Source organism: Calonectris borealis, chromosome 4, assembly GCF_964195595.1.
Source record: "Calonectris borealis chromosome 4, bCalBor7.hap1.2, whole genome shotgun sequence".
NCBI classification, from domain to species: Eukaryota; Metazoa; Chordata; class Aves; order Procellariiformes; family Procellariidae; genus Calonectris; species Calonectris borealis.
In genome coordinates this window covers 812,403-838,128 of record NC_134315.1, presented here as the reverse complement: position 1 = coordinate 838,128, position 25,726 = coordinate 812,403, and the positions used below count along the sequence as shown (strand labels likewise).

The 25,726-nt window shown below is 45.3% G+C and overlaps 1 protein-coding gene across 10 annotated transcripts in view; it reads right to left on the bottom strand.

Moving 5' to 3' along the window:
• Nucleotides 1-25,726, bottom strand: part of ZNF638 (zinc finger protein 638) — a 59,932-nt gene that overhangs the window by 32,390 nt on the left and 1,816 nt on the right. For 9 of the 10 annotated variants that reach the window (XM_075148328.1, XM_075148326.1, XM_075148327.1 and 6 more), the window contains exons 2-4: nt 7,532-9,149; nt 919-980; nt 595-633 (exon numbers count right to left, since the gene is read on the bottom strand). In XM_075148328.1, coding sequence (XP_075004429.1) covers nt 595-633; nt 919-980; nt 7,532-8,947 — 1,517 coding nt within the window. In that variant the 5' untranslated portion in view covers nt 8,948-9,149. The remainder of the gene's footprint in view (nt 1-594; nt 634-918; nt 981-7,531; nt 9,150-25,726) is intronic. The other variant, XM_075148323.1, reaches the window with a different exon arrangement.

Genomic DNA, 25,726 nt, shown 5'->3' with positions numbered 1-25,726 from the left:
CCACAGGGTGTGTTTTTTAAAAAATTAATAGTAAACAGCATAATTTTTAAGGACAGAAGAGACATGAGTTCATGAATTCCAGTGTTTTTTCAAGTTGTGATCACGTAGCTCCCCGAGGGAGACTGAAGACTGAAATAAGAGCTAACACCAGCACGCCTATTGTCAAACAGGTTTCAAGTTGCAAACAAGAGTGGCTTAACTGGAGAAAAGACTAAGAGTCAGAAACCATTGAGACAGTTTAATCAGTGATCTAGCACCCGTCAGTCCCGCTCGGTTACTATTATATCACATCCAATAACTCACGACTAACTGAAGCACGGTTAGAAGAAAGGTTCAAGGGGAGACTGCTGACAATATCAGTATTCAGATTTTTCTACAGACTTTACTCTCATCCTCGTGAAAGAATTTTAGATACTGTGCCATTCATGTTATTAAATAAACTTAGGACAAAACCCACAAAAACACCCCACATGATTTTACAACGACACCACTAATAGAGCTTGCCAGTAAGCAAAACAGGAAAATTAATTGCATTAATTACCATGTTTATAATAGCAACAAATTAAAAACAACCTGTAATCAAAAAGCAGTTACCTCTTTGAAGAATGAGACTCAGGGTTCCAATCAGGGTATCTATTAAATATCAAAAACACGACCGTCAGTGAAAAAGCTAAATTTGCCATCTGAACACAATTTTCACTTACATGCAGTAGCTTTCACAGGTAAACATTCCTGTTCGGGACTCCAGAAGCACCACGTGTCAGTTCACCTTTTACCCTAACGGTCTAAAGGCAATTTAGAATAGCGCTCAGACACAGACAATCCTCATTACGGAAACCTGACACACTTTCACAGACTACGTGCATGCACAGAAAACACTTTTTACACTAAGTGAACTTTTTTAAACAGATTCCTTACTTTTGACGTAACTGGCGGCAGCTTTCAATATGAGAAGGAGTGTTCTGATGCAGAATCCAGTCCTAATTGGAGAAAAGACATCCAGAGACGTTTAATTAGTGTGTAAAATGTTAGCATTTGACCACAATTTCTAGTTATGTGTTGCCGTATTTTACCTTCCATCAAATTTTACCTAATGAATGATCTTACGTCAAGGTCAAATTTCTCACTTAATTACTCTTTATGCAAAAGATTAAAATACTTATTGATTATCAAAAACTGTTAAAGAACACAAAGGAATCTAAGCGGAAGTTGAACAAAATGTGTCGTATGAAATGAATCTGTTACTTCCAGCAGTACACTGGGTTGTTGTCACCACACTTCTAATGCAAAAGGTTGATCCAATAGCCGGCTATATTAAAAGAAAGAAAACTATTAGCAGTCTTCACAGATTGTCAGACTGATGAACACATACACAACAAATTAAGCTGAATAAATCAGAGAACCCGACACAACATGGTATCTTTAAGCCAAATACCATTTCTACAGAGGCGTGACTTCTCATGCCTTAAGCTCAAGAACATTCACTCCTAATAATGTTACAACTAAAGGTCAGTCAAAAAGTCTGATGAGATTTTTCACGCACACACACTGATTTTTTTTATATTAAAAAAAACCTTCACAGAAGTTTTACTTGGGAATAACTGATGGGTTAAGCACGAGACAAATGCAGAAGTACAGTGCAAGCCCTCCATTTTGAAAAATACTTAAGCACAGGTTTAACTGTAAACAGAATCAGTCCCCAGCATGGGAAACTATGCCTGAAGACTTTATTCTAATATTATTATTCTGAAAGTAAACTGACCTGCTACTGAAAGCAACTGCTGTAGTCAGTTTGCTGTTGAGGAGAGATATTGCATGGTCTGAAGCTTTAAGGTATCGTATGTCATCAACAATAATTATTAAGCGTTCTTAAAAAACCAACTTCTAGCTGCTTTCATATTTTAGAATAGGTAATAATGGCTGAATAATGCAACTGACGGCACGGCTTCATAAAATAATTTGCAGTTGCAAGATTACATATCACTTTTTCTAAGCGCATGCTGGTTTATAACACAAGAGATTATAAAATGCGTAGCTGGCAGTATCAAACTCTTGTTTATTAACAGAAATGCTGAACACACTGGTTAAAAGAAAAGCTCGTGATGGTTTACTCAAAGCCTATGAGATGGAAAAATTACCGTGACCAGGGCACAGTTAGTTTTGTGCATTTCGGCAGCACAGAGAACGTGGTGAAAACAGCCGTTCCTTGCACTTACACTATCAGCCTGTCAGCACCAAAACGAGCTGCAGGAGAGCCACCCAAACTGTTCGTACTCCACATATAAAAACCATGGGTTTTAAAGAAATTAAAATACATTTTAAGCACAAGACTTATTATAATTTCCTGAAGAAACAGATAGACTGGTTAACCAACCTCAGAAAGGCACCGAGAGATTTTACTCGCTGTGTTCATGAAAACATTCTAACTATTCAAATAAAGTCAGAAAAATGTTACTCAGAAGACCCTTTGCATTAGTCTCACTAGTTGCACCAAAGCATATTAGGAGTTGAAGAGCAGACCGATAAACCACTTGTGGCCACAGAACTGCATGCACAGTGAATACACAGCATGCACACAAGTAAAGAGCAGCAATTCACCATTATATGCTTTTTTTCCTGATAACACGCCATTACTAAGCACTCCCCTTCTTAAGAACGCTATTTTTCTAGAGTCTTCAAGTTCGACAGGAAAAAGAAAAACTATTACTCAAGGGCTAAAACAAATTAGCTTGCGGAAATGAAAGGAAATTGGGCTTCAAGTATCCCAGTTCCGCGGTCCCAAACGAAGAAAGCGCACACAGTCTCCGCGAGGGCCGAGGGAGGCCATTTTGCTTCCAAGCGTCTTTAGCTACCGGTCCAACAATCATTAACGAGACTGGCAGGCCTACAAAGAGATATTCTCCTCCCTAACAAACACAACATTCTTCTCTTCTTCAAGTCTTCAGTATGCCAATGCCCTCTTGCATTTCACAGAATTACAGGAGTCTCCATTTATGCATATTCCTCCTCTTTTATGAATTCCTTGCCCTTCTCAGTCTTCAGAAGTATTCCACTCTCTCTGGCAAGTCTGTCCCGAAGATGGATCCTTCCCCAAAGGACAGGATCCCTTCCCAGCACGTCCTGGAACGAGTGAGAACTTGCAGCCAGTTTCTTGCAGCAGCAGCACTGCTGCTCCACAACCCGACACCCCCCAGGGACGAGCACCTTTGTCACCCAATTCCGTGCGACCGGCACATCTCCCGTTACTTGTGGATCGCCACCAAAAGGGTCCTGAAGAAGCAGCTGACAACAGAGCGTGGTGTCTTCAGTCTCCAAACGCGCCTCTTCTGCCAAAGTGAGGTAACAATAACACGCAGGGATAGCACCTGCACTTGTTTGTGCTGGTTTCACAGCAAGAAAAATTAGGAGTAAAATGGTGTAGACCCCATTTTGTCCCCTTACTTCAGCAAAGGAATCGTAAGTGCAGTTCTCTGTGGAAAACAATGAGTCCCCATGACTTCATGCACTTAAAGCCCAAGAAGACATCACCCTCACTTTAAAGCTATTTAAGCTAGAAAACAAAAATTGTAATACACAGTAAATATGACCCCTCGTGCTGGCAATACTGCACATCCACTTTGTTCCAAAATTGGCATGTGTTTGAAGACAGAGAAATCACACTTTGTTATTCCAATATATCCACAATTTCAAGTTGAAAATGAAGCTGCTCTGTGAAATAGTTACAAAATGTTTCAATCTGTTGGGGGTTTTGTAAATATATTTGAAAGAAGACAACACTGAGGTGAGGTTCCATCTAACTAAGGGCAGAATTGGGCACCCTTCCCCGAAAAAAAGCTGCAGGACACGGATGCACAAATTTTTGAGTACACCTTCCAGCAAGTCACCTTAGCGTCAATTAATTTTCCAAATTAATTTTTTAAAGCTCAAAAAGCCCACCTTTCTTATATACCTTTTCTTCTAACACAGTATTGTGTATGGCCAACTCTGACAAAGCTACAGAAACCTTCCTAACACAAGATAAAAATAAGGACAAATCTTTCACATTTCTGATGCTGCTCCCACAACAACTCGCTTCCAAGTCCATGGTAATCATCAGTTACCATGAACCCACAATATTTCAGACTGCTAAGTCTCCCTGTTAGAGAGCTGACACCTGACCGAAGGACCACAGATAGCCAAGCCCAAAGCTGCACTTTTGATTCAAGAAGCAGCACTTCTCCCAGTTCACCTCTGAACAAATACCTCAGCAAGACCCCACCGAGGTGGCTGGAGGCATCATCAACTAACCGAGGCTCCCGCCACCTATTGCTGAAGATCCAGTGAACGGTTTTGATAGGAAAAGAAATGCTGAACGGAGTCTTTCCAAAGTCTGTTGCATGAAACAGCTGAAGTATTCTTCACATTCAGCCGCGGACTGCAGGCAGCTTATTGTGCAGCTGCTGACCTGCCATGTATCATTGCACACGAGGATTATCCATGTCCTACAAAAAAGTTTCAAAGCTTAAAAAAAATACATTTTTCATGGACAGATCTACAATAGCTATGCCATGCAGATGGAAGATATTTTAAGTTTTGATTTCTGAACAGTGTATTAGCAAAACCCCACCTTCAAATATATAGAAATAGTTGTGTAGAAGAGGTGTTCAGGATTCTTTTCAGATTACAAAAGAACTAGAAAATACATTTACTTGCTTAGCTGTATGACACTCAAAACAGAACTCTGTATTTTGGTATACTGCAGACATCTCAAGGTCATCTTCAGCTCCGATTTCATCAGACCTCATTAATTAAGCAAATTAGATACTTAAGAAGAAAGACCTACAGGGAGGACTGATGGGATGCTTTGGGGAACAGCAGAAGCATTTTTCACTCCAAGCCAAAACTCAGCCAGTGGTTCACTGCCTTTACGGGAGAGCCAAGTGGAAAGAACAAGGGCGATACAGTTCAGATGATGCAAATACGACGTTTTAACCACTAACTGTCCCCGTAGCTTCAGAGGCAGACTGACTCTCCAGGAGCTGGGTCTCACATCCAGCCCCAATCCTGTCATTTTTATAAACTAATGCCAGGTAACACACTTGGATTCTCTTCCGATAGGAAATGCAGCTTCCGCTTCAACCTTGGCAAGAAAATGAATCCTAGATGAGTTTGTACTTCAACACAAGGCTGGATTAAAAGAATCTATGAAAAAAGACAGCTCATCACCATTAATAATCTGAACTTGAAATCCATCATTTTAACATCATTGAAACCTTGTTTTTCAGATATCTAGTATCTTCAAGCCTTGGATAAAGAGAAGGTTTTCCTCATTTGGTATCTTTCACCATCTTCATCCATTCTTGTCTCACGTTACCCGCTTTGCTTGCCTATCTTCCTTCCTATTTGCCACGTTACAAAGACATCTGTTTATAACACAGCATTCTTAAACCGCTTGTTACAACTTGGTACTACACACCAGAAATCTAATCACTTTGACCTAAAAACAGCTCTGAAGATCCAGTTCATCTCCAGGCGTGCTGAGGAGACCAAAGGTCCATCTAGCTCACCTAGCACCTCTTCTCCCATGGCATGCAACAGGGGGTGGCGAGGGAGGTGCGTAACGAAACAGAGCCGCTTCCCCAGAAGACACCTGCAGCCATCTGCTCATCAAGGACTTCTTGAGCCACCGGAGGGTCTTTGCATAGCCTCTGAAGGATTTTCTTCCATGAACTTGTTCAGTTATTTTTCAGCTCAAATTTCACAACATTGTGGCAAACAGCATCTATGCTCTGTGTGAAAACAACCATTTCCTAGTGCAAGTCATACCACACGACTATCCACTTCTACTACATCATTTCCCCATCACTTCCAGTTTGAAGGTGCTGTTTCGTACGCTTCCTCTAGAACACTTAGCACAACTTTAGAGACAAAAAACCTGAATGTCTACGTCACCTTTAACCATGCAACTGAGACAAAGACGACAATTTTATTTGTAAAACCGAACTGTAAAACTGGAAGTAAGAGGAATTCTTCATTCTTTAAAATTCACAAATACACAAGACTGACATTTCTTAACACAAACTTTTATTTTTTGCAGTTAAAAAAAAAAACCACTAACTCTTTTGGTTATTTTGCAACACTGTTGTCTAAACATGGCTTGTCCCATGAGGTCTCAAAACAGTCTGAACTGCCTACGCAGCAGCAGGTGTACATAAAGAAAAAAAAATACTATTCAGAATAAAGTTAATATATGCCAGAACTAGAAGCAGCCATGACAGGCAGAAAAGGTTGCGTAGTTGCAGTCGGATCAGAATGTCTGCACATGCTACGCTGTAGCGCCATTAGGGCAAGAAGTTATAACCTTTAATCTCCCCAGAAAACTTCATAGCTAATTTGTCAAGAAGTATTTTTAGTAAAAACATTTGCTTAATTTTAGAAAGCACCAGTAAGCAAGCGACTGAATAATTCACATTTAAACAGATTACACTTTTCCAAAGAGCTTCGTCCATTTATTAACACAAGCCCAAATTTGTTGCCCTGTTCAATTTTACACATCTTTATTTTAAATCAAACTTCCCTTTAAGTTTTCAAGTCTGCCCCAACAGCTGCACTTCTCCCTGGCCTTCAGTGCTTCCGTGTAAAAGTACTTGAAAATTTATTTTTATTCTGAAGCCCCTAATACAGCTGTCACCATCTTAACTATTCATTCGCTTTTTTAATACACAGCACAACTAGGGCCTAGCAATCTTGCATGATTTTGCCAAATTGCAAAAAACGCACTCCCCTACAGGCTTTCCACACGTTTGCTGAAGACTATTTAAAATTTAAACACATGAAACTAATAATGAATTATTCAATTTTTTAAAATTACGTTCTCCTGTATTTTTGACATATCAAGCCTAGGTCTTTCAAGAAAAATCCACAGCTTTCAGAATTCACCAGTTCCTTCTTTTTCTTCCTTCAAGAGCTGAAACTGTTACTTGCTTCACAGCTGAAAGCCCAGCCAGATGAATGAAAGCATTTTGTGTGTCCCTCAGAGCTAGTCTTCAGTCTCTGGAACAGCCAATGTCACACAGACCACATTTGGAAGATTAAATTTTTGCAGATAAATAGGCTGCTTTGTTTTAATGCAGACTTTGCAGGAGAGGGGCTGAATACATGAACATCTCATCTACCCTACCAAGATTCAGCATACAATTTTTGCACACATTTTGGTCACCCAGATGACGTTAGTATTTTACTCCACTGACAAAGGGTTTGTTTTGTCATTTGAAACCCACTGCAGAAGACACCAATAATTTTTAATATTAAAAAAATAAAAATCAATGTGTATGGCAACTTTGAAATGCAATCTGGAAGACAACACGCTGTGCAGCAGTTACAATAATTTACTAGCGCTGTTTCTGCCATTTTGAAATTTGCATGTAAGCACTCAAACTGGTGAACAGCATCACAATTCATTTAATGAACAGTAAAAAATTAGTTCATAAAACAGTGCAGCAGGTAAGATGCCGAGTACAAGTTTATGCAATAATCTGTGAAAGACACTCACCTTCATATGAGTGCATTCAATGTTACACAGAGAACACATATGTGGAAATATTCTTGGAGATGTAGCATAGTAGTCATTCATCATTGACGGAGTGGGCAATCTTTTTATCTTCTGGGCATCAGGCTGTAGAAACGCTGGAAGCCACGACGCTTTCACAATACCAAAAGGAGATCTAATTGGCCCCTCAGACTGTGTCTGGAAGGGCTTCTGTCCCGCTCCCGAGCCGCTCTGGGCGTTAGACTGGCTTGTCCCAGATTCACGCTGAATTCTTTCGTGCTGGCTTAGAGCTGCAAGAAGTTCAGCTGAGAAGGGTGGCTGGGTCATGGGTGGCATTACGTGCTGGGTCACGGACTGCTGGACAAGAGGCGGCATGACAGGCGGCATCATGGGCTGTGCCAAGGGTGGCATTATAGGTGGCATCATAGGTGGCATGACAGGCGGTATGGCAGGCTGGGATACAGATTTCACCACGGGGAGTCCAGCGGGCGTTGCACACAAACCCGACACCTTTCCCGGAGTCTCAGCTGGAAAAAACGATCGAGTATTTGAGGAATCATTCTGGAACCTCGTCTGTTTTATTAAATCTTCAACTGGAAACACTGAATTACATGTCACGCTAGATGGTGGGACACTCATTGACATAGTCTGCTCTCGTTGGAAGTCTTCCCTGTTCTCTCCGCTCGATGCTTCAGGATTATAGACACGTGCTTTGAGAGGATCTTCAGTCAGCACTTCAGGATTATAAGCACGCACTTCAAGAGGATCTTCAGTGTAACCGTATTTGCTTGCATGCCCATAATCAATCACTTTACTCTTGACTGCTGCACCACTCGTACCACCAATCGTTTCTTCTGCTCTGCTCTGAGACTGTAAACCAGATAAAGAATGACCCATCTTACGAATCCGTATTTCTCTTAAGATTAGCGGCATGTTTTCAGGCGTTAACTGATCATCTGGATAGCGACTGAGTTCCTCCAAATCTTCATTAGACAGCCCGAAACTCGCTAAAATGCTGGAAGCGCTTTCTGGTGTGTAACGGTTCTGGGCACTTGAATTCTGCTCCGAGATCCGTGCCGGGGCCGATGGCTTTTGCCCAGTTGTCCCAGCCGGGCACGGGTTACTATCCCAGCAAGCTGTGCGAGGCTCTCCCTTCTGCTCCTGGTGTAGGTTTGTCTTCTCCTTCACCCGCCTCGGATCAGGCCTGTGCAGAGTTACCCGAACGTTTATCCTCTGTGAACCCGTCCACTGAAACGTTTCCTGTCCCGAAAATCTTGGTGACATTCCTTGAGGTGTTCCAGGTGCAGGCTTTCTCTGAAGACCTGCTGCACCTCCTCCCCTAAAGGATCCTGGAGGCTTTGTGCCAGATGGATTAGGTCCTCTCGGCCTCTGAGGTAAAGTTCCTCTAGGGCTAAACATTGTGCTTTTCAGAAATGCCTGATTTAACCAAGCATGAGGAGGTGCAGAACTGTTGGTAGCAACTGAGGTCAATTGCTGAAGAGCCAACTGTGTCTTAATTTGTGCAAGCTGTAAAGGAGGAGGGCCCAACAGAAGTGGGCTTGCAATGCCAAGGTTCAAGGAATTCACAAGTGGTGCGAAACTTTCCAAGAATAACACAAAGCTGAAAGTTAAAAGACAAGTATTAGATTATTTTATCTTTTCACCTACTTTACGCGGTGGATTCTATAACCGGTGAGAAAAACAACTGAAGTCACAAAACAGTATTTTAATGACAGTTTAAATCGTACTTTTGAATTCGAAATTCTGTTGAACAAAACCATTTTCTTTCGCTGGATAAAATCTTAATATGCAGCGAACAGGTAACACATAATTAAGTAAATGAGCTTTACCCAACAAGTTCAATGTCACAGATAACATACCTAGTGATGAGACACTTTCAACAGCATTTTCTAAAACTTCACATTTCAGTTCTTAATGACAACATAGTTTGGATTTATTTACAATTAGAGCTATTTTATGAGCAATAAGCCAAAGTATTAAAACCCTCTCCAAATGTTTATGAGGTATGAATTCTAAGTGAAACCATTATGTAGAGAATTCAGAACAGTTAGAAGTTGGATGTCAAGTCATCGTGGAATCCATCCGAAGACAGCAGAACAGTTTTCAGGAGGGACACTCCCATGACCACTCTCATGGGTAAACTACTATACCCTGAAAGTATTCAAAGGGTGTGACAACATTTGAATTCTGTGGCTAGAAAATTTCCATTTCCCAGATGTTAAAGGCAAGATCTTATATTGAAGCAACTGTAAACAGAAAGGTGTAAAATCACACAAAAACTGAAACCATCTACATACGAGCATAAAAAAAGAACAATGGCAATGGAAACGGACATCTTTTCCTTCAGCTGAAACCACTGAGAACTCAATCCTGTAAGGCAGTAAAAGAATGTACAAATACAGGTAGATTAAGACAAAGCGATGCTCACACTAACAACAAATGAAATACCGGAGTTTTGGAAATGCATTCTTGTAGCATACTCAAAGCAAGGTGCCTCATCTGCCCAGCTCTGCCTGCATTTACAACACTCCAAAACTGCACAATTGGCACAGTCAGAAGGATCCCAGGAAGTCCCCACTCCGCCCCGTGTCAGTCTGCCGTCTCCCGAAACCGGATAACCTGCTGGTTACATTCTTCGTGCAGCAATACATTAGGTTTGAATGGGTTTTACTAGCAGATTTCCACTAAGCATTAACTATAAAAGGGCTTGCAGACACTCCTAGTTGTTTCTGAACCTGCATGCTGTATTTCTGCAGTGTTGAGGTTCTCGTCTCACCAACACGAACTCCACCACAGGTTTTGTTTTCAAACCTCACTTGAGTTGACTCTAAACAAAAGTTTTTCAAGTAAATAGAGGTGCCTCTCTCATGTTTCTCATCTGTAAGGACTGAAGTTCTGAAGTTTGAGAACCACAACTCAAAAAATAAAAATTACACGCCACTATAGCTTGAGAGAGGTGAACCACGTACAAGCTGCAGGAGACTCAGATTTTACAGCTGAATCCCTGTAACTTGTTACTATCTGTATGTTAAGCATTCTTTTTAAGATCTATTAGCAATTATTTAATTTCAATTAAGTACAAACTGAAGTTAGGCCAAGGAGAAACATTAGCTACAGAAACATTACCCATCTCTCTTCTCCATTACAAAAACATCGGAAGTCATCATAAAGAAAAGATTCCCACCAACAACAATCCCAGAACCCTGGCCTCTAATCCAGGACTCCTTACCCAATATCCCTCCTCCCTCACAAAATAAATCATATTTAAATGGTAACTGCATGTCAGGCCAAGTTCGTTCAAGACCATTTCAAAACAGACTATTAAGCAAACATCCACAAAGTAATCTCTTGCTGTTCAGTTTTGCTCTTCTCTGGAACTCTCATCACTGGAGGGCAAAAAACCCTCTCAGCACATTGATTTGGAAAGTAGTTGGAGAGAGAACAATATCAAAGCCACCCATAACAAGAACAAGTAAGAATACATTAGTAGAGCACACTTTAAAAATAAACATGCTGGTTTGCAAACTGAACCTTAATTCAATGGATTAGGAAACTCCCAGGGGATCTGTTCGGGAAGAATTTTTACCCCTTAAGTAGAGATTCCCAGGCAGCGTAGCCCACTCCACCACCAGTGTGCTGCCATCAGGTATGCTCCCACACCAGTATCTTGAACCACTGCCACAAGTCATATGTCCCCACAAACCTCTCTTCTGAGCTCACACCCCACCAGCCTGCTCAGAAATGGTGATCCGGGAACCCGCAGGTAGAAAGAGCCAACCAGCATACTGCGCGGTCAGTCCGGTATCAGAATGCCACGATGAGGTGTCTTCTCTTTCATGACAATTTTTAGAGCTTTCACTCCAGCAAACTCCTAAGGCACACAGTCATGTTCAGCAGGGAATATGGGTATATACTCACTTTAGCCCAGAGTGCGCTACTGGAATAACCTATTTAAAAGCAAAACAGATTAAATTCCCTTTGCTTTTCAGTGAATATTCTAAACTAAAATTGAGGATAACTTTTTCCCACTTTGTTTTAGCAACAGTACTCCAAAATGAGGAAAAAACATCTTCCATTCTGAATACTAAAAGCATAAAAATAGCCTTACTGAAGTAGAACAGAGGTCCAGTATTCTGTGCTGATGCTACAGACCATGCTATAAGTTAATGTACCAGCTCCTAAGTCCTGAAACTTTCTTCAGTTAACAGTCTAAAGATTCTAATGTCATTTTACCCTAGATGTTAATTAAGCAAAATAGTCAGAGGCTTTTCTCAGAATCAACGAACAAAATGCTGCAATCTGTTCAGGACATGGTAATACTGGGCCTGCTAACTTACTGTGCTGGTTTTGGCTGGGGTAGAGTTAATTTTCTCCATAGTAGCTAGTATGGGGCTGTGTTTTGGCTTTGTGCTGGAAACAGTGTTGGTAACACCCGGATGTTTTCGTTCCTGCTGAGCAGTGCTTACATACAGTCAAGGCCTTTTCTGCTCCTCACCCCACCCCACCAGCAAGCAGGCTGGGGCGGCACAAGGAGTTGAGAGGGGACACAGCCGGGACAGCTGACCCCAACTGACCAGAGGGACATTCCATACCATATGGCGTCATGCTCAGCATATAGAGCTGGGGGAAGAAGAAGGAAAGGGGGGACATTCGGAGAGATGGCGTTTGTCTTCCCAAGTCACCGTTAACGCATGACGGAGCCCTGCTTTCCTGGGGATGGCTGAACACCTGCCTGCCGATGGGAAGCAATGAATGGATTCCTTGTTTGGATTTGCTTGTGTGTGCGGCTTTTGCTTTACCTGTTAAACTGTCTTCATCTCAACCCACGAGTTTTCTCACTTTTAGGCTTCTGATTCTCTCCCCCCTCCCACCAGGGGGGTGTGAGCGAGCAGCTGTGCGGGCTTAGTTGCGGGCTGGGGTTAAACCACAACACACCCTCCAAAAATGTTAAAAAACAAACAGCCTCAGAAATGGGTGCCCTTAACAAACAGGATCGTGAGAGCCACTTTCTCAGCCGTTGTGGTGTTGGAAGACACACACCAAAAACAGTCTCTTCAGGTAAACAGAAGAGACGTGGCAGTAGCATTTAAAACTACCTTCCTGGGTCAGGAAAATAAGAGAACAGATACTAAGAATTTATCTCTCAAACTAAGGCTGTTAGGTTCTCCATCAATATTAATAATTGAAGAAATACAAAAGACAGTTTTGTGATCTCTGTGATCAAAAGTCTAGTTCATGAAAGAATTCAAAACATAAGTACAAAGTAACCTCAAAGCCGAGGTTTTAGAAGACATCCACATTTGTGCTGTATTGCCCCTAATGACTCTGAAACCTATCTGCAGTGAAACATTCAGGACTTCACTCAGGTCCACAGTAACGCAAACATATTTGAGCACATCTAAGACATTAGCTTCCTTGTCACCGGGCCCTAACTGCACCTGAAGTCGTAGGAAATAGAGGCCAAACATTTAAACTGCATTCTTTCCCGTGGAAGTCGTACGCTCAAATTCTCTTCTGACATCCAACCAAGTGCCGCACAGCAGCAGGCGTGCAGCGAAGCCTTCATTGGTTGGGTCTCGTGACCGACCTTTTCAAAAGAAATGCTGGAAATGACAGTTGAAAGATAAAGAGATGCCAAGACTAAGGAAACAATGGTCTGGACATTTAAGGCTAGATTCTCACCTTCCTCTTCAAAAGCAGCTTTGTCGGGATGTGTCTCTGTCGTGGTTTAACCCCAGCCAGCAATTAACTATCACACAGCCACTCGCTCACTCCACCCACCTCCAGTGCGATGGGGGAGAGAATCGGGAGAGTAAAAATATGAAAACTCATGGGTTGAGGTAAGAACAGTTTTAATAACTGAAATAAAGTAAAATAGCAGTAACAATAATAAAAATAGAAGAATATACAAAGCAAGTGCTGCAGGATGCAATTGCTCACCACCCGCCGAGCAATGCCCAGCCAGTCCCAAGCAGCGATCGCCCCTCCCCGGCCAACCCCCCAGTTTATATACTGAGCATGACATCTTATGGTATGGAATACCCGTTGGCCAGTTTGGGTCAGCTGTCCTGGCTGTGCTCCCTCCCAGCTTCTTGTGCACCTGGCAGAGCATGGGAAGCTGAAAAGTCCTTGACTAGGGTAAACGCTACTTAGCAACAACTAAAACATCAGAGTGTTATCAACATTCTTCTCATACCAAACGCAAAACACAGCACTATGCCAGCTACTAGGAAGGAAATTAACTCTATCCCAGCCAAAACCAGGACAGTCTGTGATCCTCTAGACTGCTTTTTCTGGTGCAGTGACATCCTGACTAGTCTTACAGCAGTGACCAAGCGCCCTGCTGATGCTTCATCATAAGTGAATGAAAAATAGGTGGAATTCCCCAACGACCATTGTTCTTACTTGACTCCTGGAAAAGTTAGTCCTTGAAACTTAAAATCTCAGAGTATCACAGAAAAGCCAGATGATATCCTTCTTGCTTTCCCTTCAACTTCATCAGTCCATTTTACAAAGCTTCCCAACACGGACAGATAAAGTAAAAGTTCTGGCTGCCTGCTTACACACTGGAGGGCCTCAATGACAACATTTGCCCACGTGGTGAATACAGGTTGGTCTTGCACCTTCCCTGGTTCGAGGATACAGCTGGAATAAGCTTTTACCCTCTCTCCCTATAACCCTCCTCCTTCCCCAGAGGTCCAGTTGCCTGTGTTAAGGATCCAAGGTCCACCTCTGGTGCAGCCCAGCTGCATAACCTTGGCCAGAGCTAGAGCTGTAGGAAAGAGTTCTGGTAAAGTCTGTAGAGACAGTTAAAAAAAAGGTGGGGGGGGACTATGGGCAGAGACAGACATGTCCCATTTGCAGCTCAAGGATTTAACAGGAAAAACACCAACTGAGAACGGTAAAAAAAATCCTAAAGAAAAAAAAAAAACAGGGAGGAGCTGTTGATGCATGGATGACAGCAACCAACAACACTGAGGAGCCCTTTCAGGGGAGCAGCGAGGCCTTCTCTTCCCCGTGCCCGTCTGGTCAGCAAATACCCTTTGGCTGTCCCACTGGGAGCAGTGAGCATACTAACGCTTAGACTAGCAGTCTGTTACATCCTACCAGCCTTAGTGCCTGGTTACCAATAAATAACTGTTTTGCATTTTCAAACTCTCTCTAGCCCGCTTGCAGAGCCTCTCTGTGCAAAGCTAATGCCACCTAACCAAAGTGACCCAGAGAGGGATGTTAACAAAGCTGACGATTCACTAAACCAATCTGGAGGCAAGCCAATGAAAATACGTAGAAAACTCCTCTCTCTCACAGGTACAGCAAGCAACAGTCAAAGGCAGTGGGTATTAGCAGATTTGAAGCAAATATGAGAAGTGCTGCAAGCGGAAAAAGCGCTGAGTTCAAGCTCGTAGTGTTGAAGGTGAAAAAAAAAAAATGGTACCTACATCTTGAAGCTGTCTATCAGCACCAGAGACACTTTCAAGTCAGCTGTGCAATATAAAAATCAATCACAAACAAAACAGGAGGCTTAAGTTACAGGCTCAGCAATGAGACCTCATAAGAATGTGGAAGCTGCTTTCTCTAGACACAAGAGAAGGCTTTATCTGAAGACATAGTTTCACACAGTCATTGAAAGGATAATTTTCTGCTGATTTGTCTCTATAAATGGTACCAAATTTTCTGCATATGTGCTAATTACAGAACAGTCAAGTAAAGATTGCATTTCAATATAATGACACTTTGGGAACCCAGGCATACTGCAGAGACCAATACTACTGCTCAAAGGACTGTTGCGGTTTAACCCCAGCCAGCAACTAAACACCACACAGCCGCTCGTTCACTCCCCCTCTCCAGTGGGATGGGGGAGAGAATCGGGAGGGCAAAAGTGAGAAAACTCATGGGTTGAGATAAAAACATTTAATAATTGAAATAAAACAAAGAAAAATAGCAGTAGTAATAATAATAATAGTAGAATATACAAAGCAAGTGATGCACAATGCAATTGCTCACCACCCGCCAACCGATGCCCAGCCAGTCCCCAAGCCACGATCACTGCTTCCCAGACCACACCTCCTACTTTATATACTGAGCATGACATCATATGGTATGGCATACCCCACTGGCCAGTTGGGTCAGCTGTCCTAGCTATGCTCCCTCCCAGCCTCTCGTGCACCTGGCAGAGCATGGGAAGCTGAAAAGTCCTTGACTACATAAGCACTACTTAGCAACAACCAAAACATCAGCGTGTTATCAACATTCTTCTCATACCAAACCCAAAACACAGCACTATGCCAGCTACTAGGAAGAAAATTAATTCTATCCCAGCTGGAACCAGGACATCATCAAATATTCACCCACAGCCAACATCTTCAGGCCACAAAGACAAAGCAATGGCAAGCCCGGGAACTGTTTGCACTGACAGCAATGAGACTTTAAACATGCGGAAGGCTGACCCCAGCCAGCAGCCAAAGCCCTCACACAGCCACTCACTCACGTACCCCCTCCCCAGTGGGACAGGGAGAGGAAAAGTGATAAAGCTCATGGGATGAGGTAGAGACGGCATGAAAAGTGAAATGGGGGGAGCCAAGCAAAGGCTCTCACTCACCACCTCCCGCAGGCAGACCAGTGCCCAGCCGGGCTCCAAGCAACAGCCACCTTGGAAGCCAACACTCTCCTCTTTCTTCCTCCACCCCACTGTCCTGGTTCCAGCTGGGATAGAGTTAATCTTCTTCCTAGTAGCTGGCATAGTGCTGTGTTTTGGATTTAGTACAAGAATAATGTTGATAACACGCTGATGTTTTAGTTGTTGCTAAGTAGCTTTTCCCCTAGTCAAGGACTTTTCAGCTTCCCATGCTCTGCCAGGTGCACAAGAAGCTGGGAGGGAGCACAGCCAGGACAGCTGACCCAAACTGGCCAACGGGTATTCCATACCATAAGACGTCATGCTCAGTATATAAACTGAGGGGTTGGCCGGGGAGGGGCAATTGCTGCTTGGGGACTGGCTGGGCATCGGTCAGTGAGTGGTAAGCAATTGCACTGTGCATCACTTATTTTGTATATTCTATCATCATTATTATTATTACTATTATTTTCCCTTCCTTTTCTGTTCTATTAAATTGTCTTTATCTCAATTCACAAATTTTACTTTTTTTTTTCCCCCAATTCTCTCCCCCATCCCACTGGGGGTGGGGAGGAGTGAGCGAGCGGCTGTGTGGTGCTTGGCTGCCTGCCGGGTTAAACCACACCACCAATTTAAACTGCTGAGCATGACATTACACGGTATGGAACATCCCTTTGGCTAGCTCGGGTCAGCTGTCCCAGCTGTGTCCCCTCCCAGCCTCTTGCCCACCCCAGCCTCCTCTCGGGGGCACAGAGCAAGAAAAAGAAAAACCCTGGACACCGTGCAAGCACTGGTCAGCAGCAGCCAAACTGAGTCAGTGTAGAGATAAAGTACTGGCCATTTTTCTCGTTCAGCAATATCCAAAGCCAGCTGGATGGCTTTCACCTCTGCACACTGACTCAATTCACCTTCTCCTTCAGCAGTTTCTGCAATTTGTCGTATAGGACTCCATACAGCAGCCTTCCACCTCCAATGCTTTCCCACAAGATGACAGTGAACAGGGCATATTGCTTCTCATTTTCTGGTAGTTTATTATACAGTGAGGCCTCTTCAGCACGCGTCACCTCCTCCTCTGGGGATATTCCAAACTCTTTGCCTTCTGGCCAGTTTGTGATCACTTCCAAGATTCCTGGGCAACTGGGGTTTCCTATTCGGGCCCGTTGTGTGATCAGCGCGACCCACTTACTCCACGTAGCATCGGTTGCATGATGTGTAGAGGGGACGCTCCCTTTGAACATCCAGCCCAGCACCGGCAGTCGGGGTGCCAGGAGGAGCTGTGCTTCAGTACCAACCACTTCCGAAGCAGCTCGAACCCCTTCATATGCTGCCAATATCTCCTTCTCGGTTGGAGTGTAGCGGGCCTCGGATCCTCTGTATCCCCGACTCAGAACCCTAAGGGTCGACCTCGAGTCTCCCCCGGTGCTTTCTGCCAGAGGCTCCAGGTAGGGCTGTTCTCCCTGGCTGCGGTGTAGAGCACATTTTTTATGTCTTTAGAATCATAGAATAGTTTGGATTGGAAAGGACCTTTAAAGGTCATCTAGCCCAACCTCCCTGCCATGGGCAGGAACATCTTCAACTAGATCAGGTTGCTCAGAGTCCCAAGCCAACCTGTCCTGCCCAGACTGGCCCCAGGGCTACTGCCTGAACTATCTCCCATTTAATTTGTTCAAAGGCTTGTCGTTGCTCAGGGCCCCATTTGAAATCGGGTCACTTGACAGAGAGGGCTTACAATCAGGCTGTAATCTGGAATATACATTCTCCAAAAGCCCACAACGCCTAAGAAAGCTTGTGTTTCCTTTTTGCTAGCTGGTGGAGACATGGCTGTTATTTTATTGATCATATCCATTGGCATCTGATGACGTCCATGTTGCCATTTTATTCCTAAAAACTGGATCTCCTGTGCAGGTCCTTTGACCTTACTTTGTTTTATGGCAAAACTGGCCTTCAGAAGGATTTGGACTATTCTCTTCCCCTTCTCAAAAACTTCTTCTGCTGTGCTGCCCCTTACAATGATGTCATCGATGTACTGGAGGTGCTCGGGAGCCTCACCCTGTTCCAGTGCGGTGTGGATCAGTCCGTGGCAAATGGTAGGGCTGTGTTTCCACCCCTGGGGCAGTCGGTTCCAGGTGTACTGGACGCCCCTCCAAGTGAAAGCAAACTGTGGCCTGCACTCTGCCGCCAAAGGGATTGAGAAGAACGCGTTAGCAATATCAGTCGTGGCGTACCACTTGGCTGCCTTTGTCTCCAGTTCGTATTGGAGTTCCAGCATGTCCAGCACGGCAGCACTCAGTGGCGGCGTGACTTCGTTCAGGCCACGGTAGTCTGCTGTTAGTCTCCACTCTCCAGTAGACTTTCACACTGGCCATATGGGACTGTTGAAGGGCGAGCGAGTCTTGCTGATAACTCCTTGGCTCTCCAGTCGACGAATCAGCTCATGGATGGGGATCAGGGAGTCTCAGTTGGTGCGATATTGCCACTGTTGTGGTAGCGATCAGCACCCGTTGTTCTTCGACCCTCAACAACCCCACAACAGAAGGGTCCTCCGAGAGACCAGGCAAGGTAGAGAGCTGTTTAATTTCCTCCGTCTCCAGGGCAGCTATACCAAAAGCCCACCGGTACCCTTTTGGGTCCTTGAAATACCCTCTCCTGAGGTAGTCTATGCCAAGAATGCACAGAGCCTCTGGGCCAGTCACAATGGGGTGCTTCTGCCACTCATTCCCAGTCAGGCTCACTTCGGCCTCCAATACAGTTAACTCTTGGGATCCCCCTGTCACTCCAGAAATACAAATGGGTTCTGCCCCTCTATAGCTTGGTGGCATCAGGGTACACTGTGCACCAGTGTCCACTAGAACCTTACACTCCTGTGGCTCTGATGTGCCAGCCATCAAATCCACACAGTCCAGTAAACCCGGTTGCCCCTTTCCTCCACCCGGCCGGAGCCAGGGCCCCTCTAGTCCTGGTCATAGTACTGTGTACTCACTTCTTTAGATGTGAATCAAAAGTCCCTTGATTAAGACTGGAAATGAAATCAGACCTTCCACTCTGTCTGGGGAACTGCTCGCTGGAGACTGAAGCAGCCATTTTCCTGGAAGAACCCCCTTTTGTTGTTGTTTTTCCTTGCAACTCACAGACCCGTGCCTCTAGGGTCAAGGTAGATTTTCCATCCCACTTCCTCCTGTCCTCTCCGTGGTCACGCAGGTAAAACCACAGGGTGCCCCGGGGTGTGTACCCACGATGTCTTCTCTCTTGAGCAGAAGGACGCAGAACGACCCTTTGTTCCTCTCCTTCTTTCCAGGTCACTATTGCCAATGACTTTGCATGCGACACTGGTGCGCTCTGGTACAAACTTCTGCCACGTGGGTCGGGTGCACTTGACTTCATCTGGGTCTTTGGATAACTGTTTGTTGTTCAGGTCATCATAAATCACCTCCAACACGGCTAATTCCCTCAGGTACTGGATACCTCTCTCCATGGTGGCCCACTTGCCTGGATGGCATATAACATCCTCCTTGAAGGGATACCTTTCCTTCACACCTGACAGGAGTCGCCTCCAGAGGCTGAAGGCCTGTGACCCTTGTCCAATTGCTTCGTCAATGCCCCCTTCCCTAGAAAGGGATCCCAGCTGCTTGGCTTCCCTACCCTCTAATTCCAGGCTACTGGCCCCGTTATCCCAGCATCGGAGCAGCCAGGTGACAATGTGCTCGCCTGGACGACAGCTGAAGTCTTTTTGCATATCTCGGCTGAAGTCTTTTTGCATATCTCGCAGCTCACCCAGAGATAGGGATCGGGTGGTCACCATCTCATTTACGGGTCCTGCCTCCTCCTCCTCCTGTTCTTGTGATAGCCCTGTTCATCTTCATCCCTCACTAAACGAGCTGATTTTCTTGTGCATTTCTTCTTTTGTATAGGGGCGACTGATACCAGCACGGGTTAGTTCTCTCTAGTCACAGGGGTTGGGCTAGCCACAGTGCCTGCTGTGGGGGGTGGGGTAGCCGCAGGGCATGTTGCTTTGTCATCAGCTGCAGAGACCTTCTCTTCCCCTTGGGGGTTCTGAGTGGTGTTGAACAGGGCTCTGTAGGCGTGGGCCAGGCCCCAGCACATTGTAGTGATAGAATGGCCAGGGTGACAGCATACTTTTTCCAAATATTCTACTAATTTTTCAGGATTCTGCACTTGTTCAGGGCTGAAGTTCCAGAACACTGGGTGGTGCCCACCGTCCTAGGCATTTGCCCATGCTATCCCACTCGCCCTGCCACTCATAACTATCCAGCCTTGGGGCAGATCTCTGGATGACATTCTTAAATTGCTTATTAACCTCAGACAAAGCTGAAACAATATTCCCAAGAAATACCAATACATGTATCTTAACTACCCAGGGATGTTCAAGGTACTGACAAGTTATTTTAACGAAGGAGAAAACATCATAGAAGTAGTGAAGGGGCCATCCTGTATTCCCTCCATAAAAAACCTCTCAGAGGAAGACCTATAATTGCTAATGGTCTCCATGAGGTGGTACCCAAAGTACAGTAACTGCTTCAGTACAAAACCCAAATACCATGTAATGTCCAAGGCCTTAATAACAAATCTCCCAGGCAGAACATCACTAATCACTGCAGAGCACAGCAGACTGCAAAAACCAACACCAATCTTTAACATGTACAGCAAAAACAAGAGCATGGTGCAGATCAGATAAACTAACATCAAGAACAGAGGAATCAATATTGTGACCGGCAACTGTTAACAGACATAGATTCCTTAATATGCTCTAGTTAATCTGTTGTTATCTCAAACCCTTCAAGCCCCATGTTGGGTGCCAAAAAGGACTGCCATGGTTCAACCCCAGCCAGCAACTAAACACCACACAGCCGCTCGCTCACTCCCCCTCTCCGGTGGGATGGGAGAGAGAATCGGGAGGGTAAAAGCGAGAAAACTCGTGGGTTGAGATAAAAACAGTTTAATAATTGAAATTAAAAAAAAAGCAAAACAGTAGTAGCGATAATAATAACAACAATAATAGAATATACAAAGCAAGCATTGGACGATGCAACTGCTCACCACCCACTGACCGATGCCCAGCCAGTCCCTGAGCCATGATCGCTGATTCCCGGACCATGCCTCCTAGTTTACATACTGAGCATGACATCACATGCTATGGAATACCCCATTGGCCAGCTGGCTGTGCTCCCCCCCCAGCCCCTCGCGCACCTGGCAGAGCATGGGAAGCTGAAAAGTCCTTGACCCATGCAAGCACTTAGCAACAACTGAAACACCAGTGTGTTACCAACATTCCTCTCACACCAAATCCAAAACACAGCACCACACCAGCTACCAGAAAGAAAATCAACTCTATCCCAACTGAAACCAGGACATAAATGTAAACAAAATACAATATATACTTATGTGGTGGGCTGACCCCAGCCAGTGGCCAAGCACTCACAGCCACGCGCTCACTCCCCACCACCTCCCCACCCTAGCCGGACGGGGAGAGAATAGGAAGAGCAAAAGCAAGAAAAGCCATGGCTTAAAATAAAGACAGTCTAACAGGTCTTTAGAAACCCCCCTCCCAGAAGGCAGGGAGGGAACAACCAGGAGCAAAGAAAGGCAATCACTCACCTCCTCCCACAGGCAGATGGATGCTCAGCCAGGCTCAAAAACACACAGGATCTTGGAAGCCAATGACACCCTTTTCTTCTTCCTCTACCTCACTTTTTACTGCTAAGCATGACGTTACACAGCATGGAACAGCTCTTTGGCCAGTTTGGGTCAGCTGTCCCCGCTCTGTCCCCTCCCAGCCTGCTTGCTTGGGGGGACAGGGAAGAAAGCCTTGATGCTGTGCAAGGACTGCCCAGCAAGAGCCAAAACATCGGTGCTTGCCTCCACTGGTTTAGCCACACATCCAGAACACAGCACCACACTCTATCCCAGCCAGGCCCAGTACAATTCAGTGACATAATTCACTGAAATATTCCCAAACCCTGGAGGTGGCCGCGGGTCTCCCCAGGGGTTTTCTGCCCGAGGCTCCCGGGGAGGCCGTGCTCCCTGGCTGCAGCGCAGAGCACGCTCCTCGCAGCTGGTCTGTCCGGCCTGGCCCAAGGGTGACCGCACCAACTATCTCCTGTTGGATCTATTTGAAGGCCTGTCGCAAGGCCCCACTTGAAATAGTTCTTCTTTTGGGTTACCCAATAGAGAGGACCCACAAGCTGACTGCAACCCAGAACATACATTCTCCAGAAACCCACCACGTCTAGGAAAGCTGATGTTTCTTTTTTGTTAGCTGGTGGGGATGCGGCTGTTACGTTATTGACCACATCCATAGGGATGTGACGACGTCCATCTTTCCACTTCAGTTCTAAGAACTGCATCTCTTTTGCAGGTCCCTTGATCTTGCTTTGTTTTATGGTAAAACCAGCCTTCAGAAGGATCTGGATTATTCTTTTCCCTTCTCAAACATTTCCTTCTCCACTGTGTTGTCCAATACAATGATGATGTTAGTGTATGGCGGGTGTTCAGGGGCTTCACGCTGTTCTGGTGCTGCCCGTATCAGTCCATGGCAAAGGGCAGGGCTGTGCTTCCACCCCAGGGCAGTCACCTCCAGGTTTAGCCATGGTGTCCATTTGCATGCCCTCGGATCCAGGGACCCTCCAGTTCCTCTGAGGGCACTGAACACAGGCCTGGGAAGAGAAGGCCAGGTCCCAAAACAGCACTAGAAGTCGCTGTCGCTTTTTGGCAGAGACAAGGCATCCCTCCTTCAGGTGGTCTGCCATTTCAGCAGGATTACATGCCTGCTCAGGCAAAAACTCCCAGGCCATCAGAGGTGAAAACCACTCTAGGCACCTGCTCAAATTCTCCCACACACTGTGCCACCCAGGAGCCGGCTGCCACAGGGCACATTCCCGTCCGCCATCCCCAGCCGGGTGGTTACCGCAGGATCCACCAAGATCTGAATTGGGATCAGTGGATTCAGAGCCTGATGAGGTGGCAGCGTGTGCAGGCGTGGGAAAATAACGGAAGACTGGCCAGGAGGACTGTGAACACGCTCAAGTGACCTGGAGCTGAGGTGTCGAAAAACACATCTATCACACTAATGGTTGTTTGGCCTTGTGGGCTTGACAAGCAGAACATCTGTGTTTAGATAACATGGGCCTGTGACAGACTCAGAGGCACCCTATCAAACATGCTTGAGATTCCTGCCCAAGATCAAAGCACAGTGGTAAACTACGCCTGCGCGAATCCCTGAAATACGGGCGAAAACAGCAGGATCGGCGATCCTCTAGCATGGACCAAGCTCCGCGGTGCCAGCGTCCCCGCTTGCGTGCCTCTGCCCAGGTGCTGCTTCGGGGATCCCTCGGTCCGTGAGGTAACAAAAATAAATTTACTCTGTGCATTTCATCTGTGGTTTTGTGGTTGTTCCTGCGTCCTGCCTGTGCCGGCTCACGCAGCAGGGTGCTGGTGGCAGGGGGACACTATTATTACCATTACAAACAACAGTCGAAATCAAAACCAGGTTCACAGTACACACCAGTACGAACACTCCAGTTATGCCAGGATGTTCAAGAAACTGAGGAGCCATTGCAACAAGGTTGGCAGGATCTGTCCTAGAGGAGAAGAGGAGGAAAGTGTAATCGCTGTTGTCTCCAGGGGATGGTTCCCGGAGCACTGGGATGACAGCAACGCAGAGGCCAAACACCAGACCAGGCTCAAAGCACTGCTTTTATCGTAGGTTTCCCAGGCAAAACAAAACAACACAGTAAACAGCAAAGGCTGAAAGCTGCCATTTCAAAGCCCTACCAAGTAGCAGCTAAACAGCAATAAATTCAGTCTGGCACACTCTGATCAAATCTGTCACTATCTCGATCCCCCTCGTGCCCCACGCTGAGCTCTACACAGGACTGTGGTGTGTTGACCCCGGCCAGCAACCAAACACCCACCGAGCCGCTCACTCACCCCCACTTCCCCCCCAGCAGGACGGGGGGAAAAAGGAAGCACAAAAGTGAGAAAGGGTTAAGACAAGGACAATCTAACAGGTGAAGGAAAGAGAGGAAAAAAACCCAACCAAAGGCAGTTATTACTCACCACCTTCCCCAGGCAGACCAGTGCCCAGCCAGGCTCCAAGCAACGGCCACCCTGGAAGTCAAAAACACCCTTTTCTTCTTCCTCTACCCCAGCTTTTACTGCCGAGCTGGACATGACGTGGTATGGCATATCCCTTTAGCCAATCCAGGTCACAGCTGAGTACTCTTCCAACCTCTTGCCTACTCTCAGGGGTGCAGGGGGGAAAGCTTTGACACTGCAAGCACTGTTCAGCGACAGCCAAAACACTGGTGTGTGACCAACACTGGTTTAGCCACAAATCCCAAACACAGGTCACAGGCTGCTGTGAAGACAGTTAACTCCATCCCAGCCAGAGCCAGTACCACTCAGTACTCAGAACATAATTCACTAAAATATTCCAAAAAGAGTCCATTCCATTCCAGCGTTCATCAGGTTCACTGCACCAAGTTTTATACAGACACACCAAAAAAAAATCAGCACAAGTCTTTGAGCAAGTAATTCTTAACACAAAATGAAACAGGGCATTTCAGCACCTTCATGGAATATTAGCAGCAGAAATCTACTGGCCTTTTTCAATTTTCACCTTCCATGTAAAATTTTAGAGCAGTACAAATCCTGCACGCTGTTTCATAAGTACAATATGCATGCAACAGGTCTGAGGCATACAGAGCTCTGCACACCTGACGTGGAGATGTGCCCAAGAACATTGCGGACAAAGAGCAAACACTAATACTTCTGCCTAAAACTGACTAAAAAAACCTCAAACTCCACTCAGAATATTTAACTTGATGGCAAAGTGTCATGGTTTAACCCCAGCCAGCAACACCACACAGCCACTCGCTCACTCCACCTCTCCGGAGGGACGGGGGAGAGAATTGCGAGGGCAAAAGTGAGAAAACTCATGGATTGAGATAAAAAGTGTTTAATAATTGAAATAAAAAACAAAGGAAAACAGTAGTAGTAATAATAACAACAACAATAATAGAATATACAGAGCAAGCAATGCACGATGCAACTGCTCACCACCCACCGACCGATGCCCAGCCAGTCCCTGAGCCGTGATCGCTGATTCCCGGACCATGCCTCCTAGTTTATATACTGAGCATGACGTCACATGCTATGGAATACCCCATTGGCCAGCTGGTTATGCTCCCCCCCCAGCCCCTTGCGCACCTGGCAGAGCATGGGAAGCTGAAAAGTCCTTAGCCCATGCAAGCACCACTTAACAACTAAAGCATCAATGTGCCATCAACATTCTTCTCATACCAAATCCAAAACACAGCACCACACCAGCTACCAGAAAGAAAATCAACTCTATCCCAGCCGAAAACAGGACACAAAGAAAACATTTTATTTACCTTCAAACGTGAAACACTGGGGAAAAAAAAGTTTCAATGTTCTTCCCCTTTCATACAGAGGAGCTCCTTGTTCAGTAAGGACTAAGATGAGTACGGTTGAGCTTCCACCGAGCTCAGCCCCAAAACCAAATTGCAAGATACTTGGGAAATGGA